This window comes from Arvicanthis niloticus, chromosome 14 (assembly GCF_011762505.2).
Source record: "Arvicanthis niloticus isolate mArvNil1 chromosome 14, mArvNil1.pat.X, whole genome shotgun sequence".
Taxonomy (NCBI): domain Eukaryota; kingdom Metazoa; phylum Chordata; class Mammalia; order Rodentia; family Muridae; genus Arvicanthis; species Arvicanthis niloticus.
Genome location: NC_047671.1, coordinates 1,151,225 through 1,168,805, shown reverse-complemented (window position 1 = coordinate 1,168,805; position 17,581 = coordinate 1,151,225). Strand labels below are relative to the sequence as shown.

At 35.3% G+C, this 17,581-nt stretch overlaps 1 protein-coding gene across 2 annotated transcripts in view; it reads left to right on the top strand.

Annotated features, from left to right (window-relative positions):
* The window catches only part of Cd226 (CD226 molecule), an 87,947-nt gene that overhangs the window by 55,078 nt on the left and 15,288 nt on the right, over positions 1–17,581 (top strand). For both annotated transcript variants that reach the window (XM_076912330.1, XM_034518423.2), the window contains one exon: positions 3,024–3,371. In XM_076912330.1, the coding sequence (XP_076768445.1) occupies positions 3,024–3,371 (348 nt within the window). The remainder of the gene's footprint in view (positions 1–3,023; positions 3,372–17,581) is intronic.

Genomic DNA, 17,581 nt, shown 5'->3' with positions numbered 1-17,581 from the left:
AAACACAAAGGCATATTATTCTGACTAAAATGTGGAACGCAAATTGATTTTCTATTAAAAATAATATTGATTGTCTTCTTTCATTTCTGGAAAGGTTGGATCTTGGGGCTCAAGGCAAAGTAGTATAAGAGAAGTTGGCCTGCACAAACACTTGGCTGGAGAAGTTGGTGTGAAGAGACTCAGGGCTCTGTGATGTTGATGGGTTATATAACAGTCCATTCCTGGGAGACATGACACACATACATATCTACCCACCCCAGATAGGACTCTCATTATGGACCTAAGTTAAACTTGGTGAACCAATGAGATTTTATTAAGGCAACTAACATGAGGAGGGGTCATTTAGAAGAGCAGGTATGACTCAAAGGAAACTTTATCACCCAAAGAGCACCCCAGTACCCAAATATCTTGGCAGCTCATGCAAACACTAAACCCAGAGTTCTCTGCTGCTGTAGTTGTTCACTGCTTTTATAACCCCAGGCCTCCTGTGCCTCCTCCTGGATGGAATGTACTATTTTAAAAGAAACTGTCATAACATCATTGGTGATGTTGAAGGCCTGTAGGAATACTGATGGTGACAGTTAGTGGCTGGGGATGTGAGGTGAACATGAAGTATAAGTTTACCCACCAAGTTGTCTAGAGGTGGGGCAATAATTGGAAAAGAAAATAAAGCACAAATTAATGATTAAATTAAATTTATGATTTATAATCACAATAGAAAAGTCACTTGTAAAGTCAAGGATATCAGTAAAAGTTACACAGACAACGGTGTTATATGTTCATTTTATAAGCTAGTATATGGATGAATTATAAGTATGGAATTAGTGTGAAATCAGATTCTACTATTATTGTTTTTCTTTATTTTGGGATTCAATTAAAATCAGATTCCCTCTTCCCCCATAAACTATGACAATTTTGTGTCTGATTTAAATCAATTCACCTTTGACTTTTAGTGTGTCAGGATGGTGAGCCCTTTTTTTTTATGTGAGGTCTTCTTGGTTGATATTTTTAGTGTAACATTGGACAGTCTTCCACTTGGATGAGCATTGCATCCAGATGTGATGGGACTTAGTTTTCATCTCAGACCAAACAGTCAATTCCGTTCAGCATGAAACTTGACAGGATCAGGTTGGGGAAGAGGGGAATGTCTGGCCCTAAAACTCTCTCCATCATTTAGGTCTGGATGCTTATGGGTAAAGATTTTTCCCAGCGCTTCAAGAATTTGTCCTTCATATAAATTCAGGTAATTTTCCTAAGCAGAACCCAGCACTTTTTGCCTGAATTGACAAGTACGTGCTTGGAGCTGTTCCTAAGAGGAGGTCAGGGTGAGAACAACCTGAAGACTGCTTCTGAGATGGGAGTAGAGAACTATTCAAAATGAGTGAAGAAAAGCAGTAGTGAATGTGAGTCCTGAAGACAAACACCGAAACCTATAGCTAGGACTTTTATCTGTCTACTCCTGAAAGGAAGAGCCACTTGGATATAAACAGAAAGTGTTTTATTACAGACCACTAGTATTTTATTTAACATTTTCCTTCTGTTATCCATAGTTTCTTCTCTAGTAACTTTCTCCCATCTTAATGTTAATTCCTCCCTTCTGTCCTTTATAGGAGATTTCTTATTATTTTCTTCTTATGCATTTTCTTCCCCCCCCCCACCTCCCCTGTTCTATTGTGTTGGTTTGTAACTTAGAGATAAAACATTTTCTGTATGCCTCTTATGTGGGCAAAGTGTTACTTCTGCTGAACACTTCACGGTCACACATTGAAACACTAGAGAGCTGTGGCTTTTCTGTACGTAAGATTTTCATGTCAGTAAACACTGTTGCAGCTAGTTTTTAGTGGGAGGAGACATAAAGTCCTAATGCAATATGAATACAAAATATTATTGCACTTTATACTTGTACTTTTTTCAAATGTGTCGTTTTCTTATTTTCCATTGCTCCCCGTCTTGTTCTCCCTCCCTATCCCTCTTCCCTCCCATTTTCCTTTTTTTATTGATTGTTGTTTTATAAACCCAAGCACAGGATTCTCAACACCTCGAGCATATCTGATACAAATAAAAAGCTCTTCTTCTTTTTTTTTCTATTTCACCTGCCCAAAAACTTTGTGACATCATTGCTACTCAGCCCTCTTCTCTTGAATAACAAATCAGCATTCTTGATTTGTGGCAATAAAGACTTTCGGTGAATGAGGCCAGTACTTAGTTTACCTTTTTGGCTCTGGATTTTCCTGATGTGAGAAATAGCAATATGAATTTTAGTACCACATTAAGTTTACAAGATTTCTGGTCTCAGAACCAAAAATGATGGAGGACCCCTAAAGAACATTTGTTCACATGTGTTATATCTAATTTATCATGTTCATAGCACTAGAGTTTAACACTGAGTACAAATTTAAACACAAGAATCTTTGAACACTCACTGCACAAGCCATCAGAGCCTCTGACAGTATATGCTCTACACTTGTGAGATATCACAAGGAGAGAAGATCTTTTATATTTTCCTATTGCTTTGAAAGTAGAAATTTGGGAGAATATTTTTTGGCACCAGCAATTTATACTACATGTAAGTTTCCACCTATATTCCAGATATTCCTGTACAGCTCAATACAGTTAAATGAAGCACTATTTAGCATCTTCTCATAGCCATCCAAACTTTAGTCTATCGTCTTGTAATCTGGAAATTGAGTTACTGGTTCAAGCTTCTAAATTTAGACCTTAATGTAATCATTGCTAATAAAGTACCAAGGGTTTTAGTTATGTTTCTCGGTTTTTCTGGTTAACAAAGTAACACTCAAAAGATATGTGTTAAACATTGTATCTGTTTTCTGACTACAAGCTCTTAATGAAATTTTATAAACATGCAAAAATGAAGATACCACTTACTCTTGGATCAACTCTTGAAGTGATTGGTAATGATAGGTAACATTACCAATCACTTCAGGGTGGCTTTCTTAGGAGCTTTCCTCTGTGTGTGATCATCTGACCACCTGCCTAAGCATCTGCTTCTCTTTTTTTTCCAGATAGTTTTGAGATAGCTGCACCTTTGGACAGCTACCTGTCTGCAAAACCTGGCCAAAATGTCACACTCAACTGCCAGCTTCAAAGGACTTGGCCAGTGCAACAAGTCATATGGGAAAAAGTCCAGCCCCATCAGGTAGACATCTTAGCTTCCTGTAACCTATCTCAAGGGACAAGATACACTTCAAAGTACCTAAGACAAACATGGAGCAACTGTAGCCAGGAGAGCATGGAAAGTGTCCTCATCATCCCCTATGCTATGGCTTCTGACTCAGGACTTTACAGATGCCGCTCTGAGGCCAGTACGGAAAAAACCAAAACCTTTGTCATAAGGTTGATCATAACTGATGGTGAGTGACAAGAGATATTCCCAGTATCAAAACCAGATAAACAAACAAACAGAATCAAAGAAACAAACCCAACAACTGGGTTTGTCTCCATTCTTTTTATTTGCAACACACGTGTTATTTTATTTTAAGGGGATTCTCTTGTGTACCAATATGTTTAATGTTTACATATAAAGCTTCCAGAGTAGTAGGTTTCTATATGTCTTTTTAAAAAGATCCTTAGTACGATTTATCCTTATACATTCTCCAAAAATATTTTCCTAATAGTCATGTGTGCATATATACTTTTGTAAATTTTTTATAGGTGAAATTAGGTATGTTGAACATTCCTAAATTTTAGGACTTAGTATTTCTTTATTCAGTTAGTAAATCAACCATCATAGATTTAGTAATGGAAATATTTAATTTATTTTATTTTTATTAATATGTAAATGTGTGTGCCCACACTCAAGTGTTCTTGCACCCATGTATACACATAAATAGGTAAATAATTGAAATGTAGAAACTTCTGCCATTGCTCTCAACCATTTTGTTTGAGACAGGGTCTCTAGCTGAACCCAAATCTCACAGTTTTGACTAGACTATAGGGGAGGTCTGTCCCAGGATCTGTCTGTCTCTGCTTCAACCCTTGCTGGGGTAACCTTGTTATACTCTGTGTTTTAGTGGGTGATGGCAATCCTCATGCTTGTGTGGCAAGTGCTTTATCCACTGAGGACATTTCCCAAGCCAAACATTTCACTATTTTGTTTTTTTTTTAAACTTGAAACATTTATGAACTAAAATGCACATTTACACATGTGAATACATGTTTACACTTGCATACACACATACATATATGCACACAGAGGATATTACCAGCCTATATCTTCATTATCTAATTCCTTACTCCAAATTATCTACAGATTTGAAGGAGATGCCTAGATATTACATTGCCTGTATGTCCCCAGTACTAATAGAAGACTGCAACAATGGTTTCTAAGTTTTGAGAGGACAGAGCTTCTATATATATTTGACAGTGTGTCATTACCAGTTTGGCAGATGGTAGCCTTGTATCCACCAGGAACAGAAGACTGCTGACCTTGAGGTTTACAAAGCTGACCTCCATGGTCTATGGCAATGCTCTTCTATGTATTCCTTTTGTATACATAATTTGTCTCCTTTGTCATAATGTAGCTTAAACTGAGTAAACATCAGGGTAATGAAGAGCTTCATCTGCCCATGGATGAGAGCAATAACAGATATTTCTGTCTATAGAAGTGAAGAGTAAGGTGTGTATAGCTTCCCTACCAACAAGGGTGGAGGAAATTCTAGACTTTCCTAGTTCTGCCTCTGGGTAACTCTCTTACTGATCAGGAGCAAAGCATTATTTTTTTTAACCAGTGATAGAAATTTTACTTCAATTTATTGTTTCTCTTCCTTGTATTCTTCACTTTCTCCTTTCTTCTTTCTTTTCTTCCCCTCTGTCCTTTCTTTCCTCTCTCCTTTCTTCTCTCTCCTGCTTCTCTTTTCCTTCATTCTTCTCTCTTCTTCCCTTTGTCACTCAAACCTTTCTTTTCTTCTCACCTGCTTTCTCTTTTATTTTCCCTCTTTTCTTCATTCTTCAATCTGTTCCTGTCCCTCCCTTCCTTCGTCAAACCTTCCTTGACTTCTTACCCATTACCCTTTTTATTCCTTCTCTCCTTCCCTCCCTCCCTCCCTCCCTCCCTCCCTCCCTCCCTCCCTCCCTCCCTCCCTCTTTCCCTCTGTCCCTCCTTACTTTTTGCCCTCTTCATTAGTTTCAGTAAGTTCACTTACCTTGGCAGAACTTACCTTGGCAGTGCTTAAACACTTAAAGGCTATTCTTTCAGCTTGCAGCTGCCCCTTACATTTTCTGCTCCTATGTCAGAATGGTCTTTCCTTCTGCACTGGAATAAATAGGAGAAGATTCTGTGTAACAGCAGCCCCTATCTCTGTGTAAAGAGGACATTAGTTACTGCTACTATCTCTGTGTAAAGAGGACATTAGTTACTGCAGAATAGCAGGCTTTCATGTGTTAGCCATGATCATATCAATTCTTTTGTTTGTCTCAATGACAACAGGAGCTGAAGAACAAATACACATTGGCTTTACAATTTAGCATTGAAGAATGGTTTCCTGATGATAGAACATTTTGGGGTCACAGAGAAAATTAATGGAATGCTTTGTCTTACATTTTGATCATTCTTGTAGGCACAGTCAGGAAATACTTCTTATCTAAAAAATTCATGGATTACAGAAGTTATTTTGGATCTGGACAGAAAAAAAGAGAGTAAAAAGTGAACAGATGTTAACCTTTTTGCTAAGAAAATACTCTTTTTTATATATAACTTTTTATTGGCTATTTTATTTATTTACATTTCAGAAAATATTCTAAATAGAAATATGTTATAGAGCCATTTTCAATCATATATGAAATAAGGTCTTACCTAGTCAATGCTAAGAACATGAAAATGAATCTCTCAGGTCACAGAGCAAGCAAAGGAAATGGGTTTTAGGAGATATTGTTGTTTAACTTTTATAAATTACTAAAAATGTCCTTCATATGCCCAACATGATTTTTTTCAAAACAATTTCTATGTACATAAATTATAAACAATGTCAAAATCTGCCATTAGCTGGAACTGACAGTATAATAGCAGGTATTGTTAGTGTCCAGAAGCCTTGAACAGTTGCAAAATAGTTTTTTGACATCTAACTGACATATTAAAATAATAACAACTAGATTTTATATCCATTAGCAAATATTATAATTGATGGGAGATGACAACCATTGCTTGTATGTTTTGATTTAATTCTTTTTTTTTCAGTTATTGTAAGTAAAGATAAAATCTAAAGCTGCTAGACAGCAAGCAAGGAGGGTGATTTGTGTTTTCTCTGGTGTGATTTTATTATCTCAAGTCCTGAGGCTATTTGGTAAAAAAAATCAATGTAGAGATTGAAGCAGGGAGACAGGTATAAGATGTGAGGAGGATTTAATTCATCTCCACTGTCGGGGTAAAGGTGGTTTTGACACACGTTTTATAAACTGCTACACTTTTAGTTCCTAGCCATTTCTTTTACAGTATAATTCTGCATGCATCCAAATGAGATTTTTAGGGGTCTCAAGTTTGCCTGTGAGTGTCACACACACACACACACACACACACACACACACACACACACAATGCCCTTATGAGTTTTCCCATTACTTCTGCCTACTTACATTTATCTTCAGACAAGAGTCAATTAAAGATCACCTAAGTGATTTTAACTAATTGTCTAATTACCAGCAAATGTGTGTGTGTATGTTTTCTTGATATATTTTAAATAAAGTATGAAGGTGGTAGAAACATGAGTTTTTGCTATCAAATTATTTGCTAAAAAAATGAAGCTTTGTGCTGTTCCTGTGTATTCTTGGAAGTATTACGAAGTAGTTACAGACTAACAATACTGATTTTGAATATCAATGCCAATGACTGAACGAAAGGTGTGCTTACATTTGTTTTCTAATATCTTTCAGATTTTAATTAGTCATAAGACATCATTTCAGATCCCCCAAAAATTGTGAAGTTCTTTTAATATTAGCAAGAGATGATGTATAGACTATTATCATTTAAGCTGCACCTGTTAACATAAAAAGAATGAGAATAAAATAAATGACATCAGCTCACCAGAAAGTGCAGAGACAAGACTGGAAGGAACTGTTGTTTGTTGCTGGTTGATGGGCTTGCTACAGTCCTGGTCCAATCTTCTTTAATGAGGCCTCTTGATGGAACCAAGTTTCATAGGAGGTAATATTGATAACTAGAGCTGAGGAAAGGGGGGAAAATAGGTCACATTGGGCAAAGTGAAATTTGTACCCAATAGTGGGGGAATGCATGTAGAAGATTACAATCAGATGACTAAGATGGTCCAGACAGTCTGATCCATTAATTAGTACAGAGTGAGGCAGGTTAAATGAAACACTACTCTGATTGATTTCGGATCTTCTGTCATAGTCAAGAAAAGTCACTTCTGGCTCCCAAGCAAGGTTGGTGAAGTAGTATTCTGGGAGAAGTAGGTTGTTCATAGTTTTTGGTTTGTTTGTTTGTTTGATTTTTGTATATATCTCTCACCTCTGCTTACATTTATTCCTGTCTTCATTTCTTATTATTCTCTTATGAATGAGATTATTTTTTTAAATTTACTTTTGTACCATGATGTGTAGAAAAATGTGCAGGGTCTTTGTGTATTGATTTTGTTTTGATTGCATATGAATTATTTTTTAATTTCTTTTTTGTATCATTATGCATAGATAAATGTAGATATTCTTTGTGCATTGATTTTTATACATTGCAACTTTAAAAAAGTAATTTATTAATTTTAGCAATTGAAGTGTATTTGTTTGTATGGTTAAGCATAGTCCTTAGGGTTTTATGTGTGTGTGTGTGCCTGTGATATTGTCTTATGCAAATATCCTTTCCTATTTGGATCTCTCACACCTACCTGTTATGGTGAGGGCTTCTAGAATTAGCTTGAGTTCAGTGGTAAGAATGGCAATTTAAAATTATTTTATTTATTTACATTCCAGTAATTGCTCCTCCTCTCAGTTCTTCCTCCCACAGTTCCTCATCCCATTCCTTCTCCTGGGTGCCCCCCCCCAATGAAGCCTCCATTTTCCCTTGGGGAGAATGGAATATTTTTGTTCTTGATGATAAAGAAAATGCTTTTAGTTCTTCACTAGTGAGTCTGATGTTACCTATGGCTTTTCTTAAATGGCCTTTATCATATTCTTTCTGTGCTTAACATGCTGAGAGGGTTTTGTAAAACATGAAAAATGTTAATTTTATCATGTCTTTTGATAAGTTTATATACATATAAACTTAATATATATATATATATATACCTGTCTATCTGTATCTATCATCTATCTATCTATCTATCTATCTATCTATCTATCTATCTATCTTGGTATATTGATTGATTTTCATGCATTGAAATATTCTCATATCCTATTTGATTGTAGTATATGATCTTATTTACGTGCGGTATTAATCACATAATTAAATTAGCTAGTATTTTACTTAAATTTTCATTGGAGAAATTGCCTTGTAGTTATTTTCCTTTGTGTATTGCTTATTTTGGTATTATAGGAATGCTTTTCTCATAGAGTTTGAAGTATTCCTTTTATATTCATAGAATTGAAGAAACATTGGAATTAATCCTACTTTAGATATTTCATTTAGAAGATGTGAAACTGTCATCTTCTGGGATTACTCGTGAGGCACATGTTCCAAATGAGCACAGATGTGGCCTTGACAAGAAGAGAGAGGTGCCAGCAGAGAAAGAATCCAACTTCTGTTTGTGGCTTTCTTGACTTGCCTCTCATACCATTCTAGTTTCTCCTTTCCATGGCCACCATCTTTCACCATTTACTGCTATCCCCATAGAGCTTAGTCAACTCTCTCTGTCTTTATGCTCTGTCTACATTATCCCAATGTCCTTTCATGTCTTCGAACCTTATATTTTGGCTGTCTCAAACTTTCATAACTTAAAATTGCTATGATTAAGTGATGTAGTAACTGTATTTGTTTGTGTGTTCAGGATTTCTAATAAATGCCCTTGTCATCTTTGGTTGTACTTTTCATTAAAATGGAAAGAAACCAGCTCCATTGAAAGTTTGTGACAATATTAAATACATATGTTTATTTATCTACTCTTTTGCTTATTAAATACATAGATTTATTTATCTATTTCTTTACTTTTAAAATATGTTTTATATAAATAAATGCTATTTTTATTAATAAGAATTAAATATTCAGATTTAGTAAAAGAGAATTAAAGAATATTTAAAATGTATTCACTTTATGAAATATATATACAGTAAACATATTTTAAGATAGTGGAAATATGAAAAAATACTTTTAAAATTATAGTGTACACACATCACATTTATAATAAATACTTTCCATTTATAATTTTTAGTTAGGAAAATTATTACATCCATTTAGATATTCTTACATATATGCTGAAAGTTACCCAGCATTTTTTCATGATGAACTCAGGAACACTTGTTGAACATTTACTATATTAATATTTCTATCTTGGAAGTCATAATGTCCATAAAAGTTTTACATTTTCTTCATAGCTTGTTTTAAGACCCCCTTTTTACATTACAACTCACATTTGAGGTTTAGAGATTGCCAATCAAAGAAATAGAACTTCTGAAAATCAAGTGCAATGTTTGTGGAGCAAATTTTCATGAACTTTGGTTTGTGTGTGCAACTACCAGAAAGATCTATTTCCTTTTTAAACTTGTATTATTCTGCCTTTTAAGACACAAATAGGGCATAATGCTGAGCCTGTAGAATTAGAGAATGTGGAGTTAGAAATTAGGTCGCAGGAGTAGTTATCAGGAAATCACAATCTTCCCCCTATCCCCCAAATGGTACTTGTATGTTTCACCAGCAACTCATGATTGGCAGATAACTAAAGTAAAGCTTAGCAATCTTAATATTCCTCATCCATGTTTACAAACTTATTGACTTTGACTTCATGTGCTCTTGAGTTGAACTATAGTTGTATGGAAGAAGACTATGGAAGGATATTTTGTATGTATGTGTGTGCCCATATTCATGTATGCACACACATGTATACGGGTGTCTGTCTAATTCAGGTGTTTATGCTTGTAAGACAAACACTTTGCTAAACATTCCAGCTCCAAAGAAGGATAAATTAATTTTATTTATTTATTTGCTTTTAGTTTCTAGGGTTCAGCTTCTCTTCAATGAACTAATTTGTATTCTAGAAGGGTTCTAGGTCAGTGATAATTGTTCTTTAGAATTTTGTCCATTTATAATCTTATTTCTCACTCTTGTGGATTTTGACTAGACGTTCTAAGATGATCTGCATAAATAAGTCTGTTTCTGTGACACAGTTTGGTGAACCTCAGCAATGGAATTTTTACATATATGGAAATTAAAATGTCTATGACATTTTGTTTTATATGCTAGAACCACTCAACTGGAATCCCCAAGTCCTGCTGATTTTGCTCACAAGTTAAAGTAGTTTCCCCTGAAGCAAATCAGATACAATTTCCATCTCAATTTAATTTCATTTTAAAAATTCTGGTTGACAGCTGGTTACTCAGATTCAGCACACAGTTACCAACATCACAAATAAATTGAGTACTCAATCATTACCTATTATGTCATAGCTTCTTCTCCTCACAACTACCTCTGCCCACATCAAAGTATTGTTTTTCTTTTAGTGAGATAACACATAGGTAGTCAGGTTCTTTCTTTTCAATGTCCCATGTAGACAGGAATACATTTCCCCCAAAGTACACAGTAAGATAAGAGAACATTTGCTTGCATTCATTTTCTACATTCCATACTTTAATATTGGATTGAATAATAATGTCATGCTAATAATATCACATACAACAGAAATCTGAAAATCAGAAAAAGAAAGCAATTGATCTTAGAAATTGTTATTTGGTAAGTCTTTGCCCCCAGAATGAGTATCAATTTTTAAAAACATTTTTTTAAAACATTCATCTATTTATTTACTCTGTGTGTGTGTGTGTGATTGTGTAAATGTGAGAGTGTGTGTATGTGACTCTGTGTGTGTGTGTGTGTTTGAGTGTGTGTGTAAGAGAATGACCAGTGAGAAACAACTATCTTTTTATCATGTCTTTTTTTGGTAATTCTTCTGAAATTCAGGTCATCAAACTTGGTGACAAGCATCTTTGCTCCCTGAGCCATGCTGTAACCTTTATTTTTTTTATTAAAAACAAACAAATAAATAAAAAACTAAAAACTAAAACAAAACAACAACAACAAAAACAAACCTTTCTCGTTCCTTTGAATTCAGATAGATAAAATTCAAATTCAAATCTGAGTATTTAGTTGTGCCCCTTAAAACCCTTTCATTGCTCCACTGATGGAAAAACAAACAAACAAACAAACAAACAAACAAACCTCCTAATACATTAACTCTAAAGTAACAATTTTTTACTGCTTTGGTCCTACATACAAAATTCATCCTAAAAGTTCCTAAGAATTGTTAATAGCACATGGTATAGCTTAATAGGTAAAGTCTTTCCGAAGGCAGATAACCAGTTACCATTTTTACAAATAAACTCCTGCTATAAGATTAGCAGTATTTGATTTTTAACAGAAATTCCAGTTTTGAGTATTCCAATTTAATTACTCAGATGAAAATTTTATGTGAAGTATTTCAAACATACTGACTTGCATTTTGACAAATATTCAAAGGCAGTATAATGGCCTTTTAGTGGCTATTTATCTGAAAGATCAGGACATGAAGAACAAGCATGAATCTATCACTCTCAAAGATATATCTTAAAAGTCCAATTTACACCTTTAAGTTCTAATTTACACTGAAGTGATCCAAGAATCCTTAATAGTTATTGACCCAATTGAAAATATATTTTTTCAACATCTGTAAAGTGTAAAATAAATATTTAGCAGTCTGCTTACTTCTTTATGATTTATTTCCAGAATGCATTTAGCACACTTCCTTTTTGTTGGAACTCAAAAGTAGCCATGATGCTATAATGTTTCAGAATGGCACTGACATTTTATTTTATTAACTAACAGAAACTGATTTTCTCATGCACAAGTATAAATGTGAAATATCAATGCTTTTACTTGGGCTCACAGAGTTTAAAAATAGCTTTAGTCATATTGAAAGTGAGCAAAATGAAGAAAAAGCTAACGATAATTCTATGATGAATGCAAGAAGGAACAGGTGCTAAGAGAAGAAGACATTAGCAAAGGTTGGGGTACTTCCAGTGGCTACACATTAAAGATGCTCAAGAGTCATAATATGGAAAAGTTTCTCAATCCTGGATACCATAAAAGACAGGTGTACCATTATGGAAAACACAGGTTCACAAAGTATAATTGTTTTGATATTAATGTCATCAGTTTTCATGTCTTATTTGACAAATTACCACTAAGTCTTTATTCTTATCTGTGTGAGTGTTTAAGAATAAATATATGTATGATTATTTGTGAAGGAGAGAAAAACAATTACTGACCTTCTATATGGAAAATAGTTAATATGTCATTGTGTAGGAAGTTTTACATCTGTACTTAACACAGGCATATATGCCAAATTTCAAATAGCTTTATGAAAACAATTTACTGTGCTTTGCTGTTGATAACTGTTTTCTCCTGACTCCAAAAATGAAAGGCATCATTTTTGAAATCTAATAGTGCAGTCAACAAACAATCATTGGATTTTTAAAAGATGAAAAATTGGGTGGGTAATCAAATTCTAACAGGCATGTCCAACTGCCACCTACAGCCAGGATGTCTGTGAGTGCATTCCAATAGAAATTCATAAACCATTTAAACATTATGAGGTTTGCTTGCAATTTCTTTTCTAACCCAGTTCTGTAATTCTTGAGTGTGAACTTTATAGATGACAATATCATGTCATAATGCCAAAAACCTAGACATGCCTATGTCTAGAGTATAAAGCTACAGGCTTTATATACTAACATTGTTCTTTATAATTATGTTTGCTTTACACTTATCTTTATTTTTACATTTTCGTCTTTATTGGTTATTTTATTTAATTACATTTCAAATGTTATCCCCCTTCTTAGTGCCACCCCCACACACATACAAACTATCCACTCTCCCCTTCCCCCTGTTTCTATGAGGGGGCTCACCCACCCACCCATTCCCACCTGATCTCTCTAGAATTCCTCTATGCTGAGGCATCGTGCCTTCATAGGACCAAGGGCTTCCCCTCACATTGACGCCAGATAAGGCCATCTTCTGCTACATATGCAGCTGGAGCCATGGGTGCCTCCATGGGTACTCGTTGGTTGGTGGTTTAGTCCCTGGGAGCTCTGGGGTGGGGGGTCCTGGTTGGTTGATATTGTTCTTCCTATGGGGTTACTTACCCCTTCAGCTCCTTCAGTTTTTTTCCTAACTCCTCCATTGGGGTCCCAGTGCTCAATCTGATGGTTGGCTGCAAGCATCCGCTGAAGAGAAGTTTTTTCAAATACTTGCTTAAAATAGAATTTATATGTTAGATATTTAACCCAGAACTTGTGACTAGTTTCATAACAAACATAACATGAACAGAGCATTTATATGTACATCTTCTTTAGTGGCATTGTTTAGTGTGGATCTTGAATGTCCCAAAGATTCGGCCTCTTGATGGTGCCAGTGAGAAGTGGTAGGATGTTTAAGAGATGGGACACAGTGAGAAAGGGGTGTTTAGATCACTAGAGTGTGCCCTTGAATGAGATGTTGTGATTCTGGCTACCTTGCTATATATACGAGGTGAATGGTTTTCTTAACCCATGAGTGATTTTCCTATACAATTCCTCACTACAGTCTGCAAAGCAATGAGGCAACTTGATCATGGTTTGGAAACTATAAAATAAAACCTTGCCTTTTCTAAGTTGATTGATCTTGATATTTGTCATAGTAGTGCAAAGCTGATTAACACTCCATATTGTTAGAATCTTGAATGCACATGGCTGTGTGTTGCTATGTTTTTGAGACATGTGGATCATGCTTCTCTATGTGTTGCTTGATAGCCTAAGCATGTATGCAGTATTTATTGGTCATTTACTCCTCAAAGCAGTTTTATCTCATCTCTACTTTACAAATGAGAAGCATGTGAAGCATGGTGGATTCAATTGGTTTATTCAAAGCTTCTTAGCTAATACATATATGAACTAGGCTGTAGAGACAGGCCCCCTAGCTTCAGAGTTTCTGTTCTTAGCCACAATTCCTCATTCTTCTCAAAGTAGAAAAAAAGAGTCTTGCTGCCTATCTCAGAAGGGGTGTCAGTAAAGTCACTGATCTCTGGTTTCCTTTTTTTAGATATTTATTCACAAGGCAGATTCCACACTGAACCAGTCTGTGAAGAAAGTGAAAGCTCACAAGTGGGGTCTGATCTCTCAGTGTTTTATTCCAGCACTGGGTGCTGCAGCTTGTCTGGTTACCACCCTCAGGCTCAGGTCCTGTGTGGGTGAGTTCTTCGCCTATGATTTTCCCTTTTCCGGGGGCTTTTGTATCAGTTGGTAGAGTCATCCAAGACTGGATCCATACACAGTCCTAGGGAATTAGCACAATCAGAGCAGATGTGAGAATCCACAGGTGGGATGCCAGCCGCTGATAAAATCAAGTCTACACTAAAAAGAGATTAGTGGATTGTGTGGTTTAATTGTACCCAGTCCCCAGTGAAATAGTGTTAATGTGAGAGCTTTAATTGGGTCACGAAGGCTCTGTCTTCATCAACTGATAAATGCAGTTATCATAATGATGCTTCAGTGGCTGTGAGGGTGGTACTCCTGATGAGTCAGGTACATTTATTTCCCTATCAATTCTCACCTTCTCTTGTCTTTCCACTGTCTACAATGGGATGATGCAACAAGAAGGTTCTCTGTTGTCTGTTGTTCTAGATTTGATGATGGTAGTGGTGAGCAGACAGCTTCTTACTTTGTAGCCTAGGCTAGTCTAGAATTCAATATGTAGTCCAAACTGGCCTGAAATGTGTGGCAATATTCCTGCCTCAATCTCCTGAAACCATTGTTAGGTGTGACAAACAACACTCAAATGAATGACTGATTGTTGTCACCTAACCTCTAGTATTGTACTACAGCACCCAAACACTAGAACTTTAAGAATAGTATCTGGGTAAGGACAATCCTAGTTCATAATATAGAGACCTGGGAATATTTCTGCCTGCACATGATTTTGTGCCATCACAAAGTCCTAGTGCACTTATGGTTTTGATCTGATATCCTGCTAGATGTTTATCACGTGGCTAAACCTACTCCCTTTGGCAACTACTTAGACATCTATAGAAAATACCCAAGCAAATTGCTGTATCCTACGTAAAATTCTCTTTTCTTTTCTTCTCATATCCTGCTCTTCTCTTTGTCTTATACATCGGACCTAAATGACCTAGGACAATTGGATCACAGCAGTAGTTAGCAATCAGAGCTCTTTTTCCCCTCATTGTTGGTTAGTGAAAGGTTAACTTCCAAAATCCCCCCCCAAAGCAACAGAAGCTTATTTTTTACACTAGAATATGTTGGCCACTTACGTAGTAACACCATAGTACAAAGTCACACCTGGTCAAACAACAGTAATAGAAGAAATTTTCTGGGAAAATGTAATTAAAAACAAAATGTCTCTTCCCAGAAAACTTCTCCAAAAGTAGAAGAGAAACAAAAATAATTTATTTGAATAAGCATGAATTTAGAGTGTTCTTTGAATCTCAGGTGATCTACTAAAAGATTGCAAACAAAGTAAATACTATTTCTTTAATGTAGACAATTAGGATTTATTATATACACTTTTAAAGACAAATTATAATTAGTCTTCAAGTAAATGGACTTGACAGTACCATTTGTTACATATATCATACAGATTATGCCATATTCATCTGACATTTGTGGAGGCCATCCATTTTAGCTAATTGTCTTTATCCAAAAGAAACACAAACATAATCTCTACAGCAGGTGGTAGTTTTTCCATTAGAGGGAAATTTTTGGGTAATAGGACCTGCTCCATGCTCTGTTGTCCTTGGTGATGACATATCAAAGCTATGGCTTTCTGGTTTTGGAGAAGGATATTTCTCCAACATAAAGTAGGCTAAGGAGTTCATTTAGCTTTAAGATAGATTTCCACAGTGTCAAAGTCAAAGAGACAGAGCTTATGTTTCCTAACCCTCTAAGAAAGTAGGGAGTGAGGAAAAAAAAACAGCAGATGGGTTGTGATTAGCCTCAAGCATTCTCCTTGGAGGGGCACTGACTTTCTTAAAGTCAATTTTATGGAATACAGCCTTAGATTATTTATTAAAAATATTTTTTAAAAATATCCTGCATGCACACAATGTATTTTGACATATTCACTCCCCTTTCCTACCACTCACCTGGTTTCTTCTTTCATATTTCACTCTCAGCTTCAAGTACTCTATTTTTTAAAAATATAAATGAATCCAAATAGAATATTCACTTATACTCATGAAAAGTCATAGATTCCCGAATTTTGTACCTGAGTGCCTGACTTAGAATGAATTTAGCTAAATCAAGTCATTATCCTAAATTATTAATATTTACCCCTATCTTAAGAACATGACTAATCAACTCTAACCTCTGTTTACTTTTATTTCTGGTGTTCTAGTATTAATTTATCAAATCAATACATTTGATAGTTTTCCCCTAGATTCTTTAAATGTGAAGCCATTAGGTTTAAAGAAATTAGCATGGCACTGAAACAATAGCTGTGAGCTTATATGTTGATACAACAGTCATGAGGCAGAGAGAGATAGACAGAGACAGAGATAGAGATGATAGAGATAGAGATGATAGAGATAGAGATGGGGGAAATGATATGAACTTTTGTAACTTCAAATTCCACCCCTAGGAACATACCTCCTCTAACGAAGCCATATCGTTTAATCCTTCCCAAACTGTTCCACAGGTTAGAGACCAAGTATTCAAACACATAAGCTTCTAGGGGCTATTCTCATTTAGACCACCAGAGGTACCAGTTTAAGCACTAGAGTCACTAGATTATAGGTTAGTGCCATGGTTCTTTAAGTCTCAGAAAGTTACTTATTCCCTGGGATTTTCTTCATGTGAAACAAGAAATTGTTTATGAAGTAAAGATTATAAAACTAATTTATGTAGACAGGTCACCTCTGTAAACCTGGAGTAATATTAAAATACCAGTATCCACTTGATGCACATTGTACCATTTTTAGCTTATCATGTTCTAGTAGTCTAGAATGATCTTACTCATGAAGATCAATCTTTACCCTTCTCTTGAAGGGTGACTCTAGATACAAGAGCAAGCAGTACCTGTGATACAGGACTACTTCAATGTGACATCTCAGCATGAATAGATATGGCTTATTTCGTTAATCCTAATTTGGATAGGGTATATAAAATCTAAACGTGTATAATTTGTACAATTTAATAACATTATATAGTGTTTAAAATACTTAAAGTACCTCTCTATATATTTTATTGAAATACAAAATGCATGCTTGGCCCTGATTCTATTATCATTTTGCTACTTACAAAACTAAGAGATTAACTGTCCTCTAGGAGTTCATTAAGTAGAAGCAAGCAGAAGCCAGGACTAGGTTCCATACCTGTCCTCAGTGTCTATGCTTTTAGTTTGCTGGTTTAATTTGAGATTAAATATTTTTCTGTTTCATCCAATAGT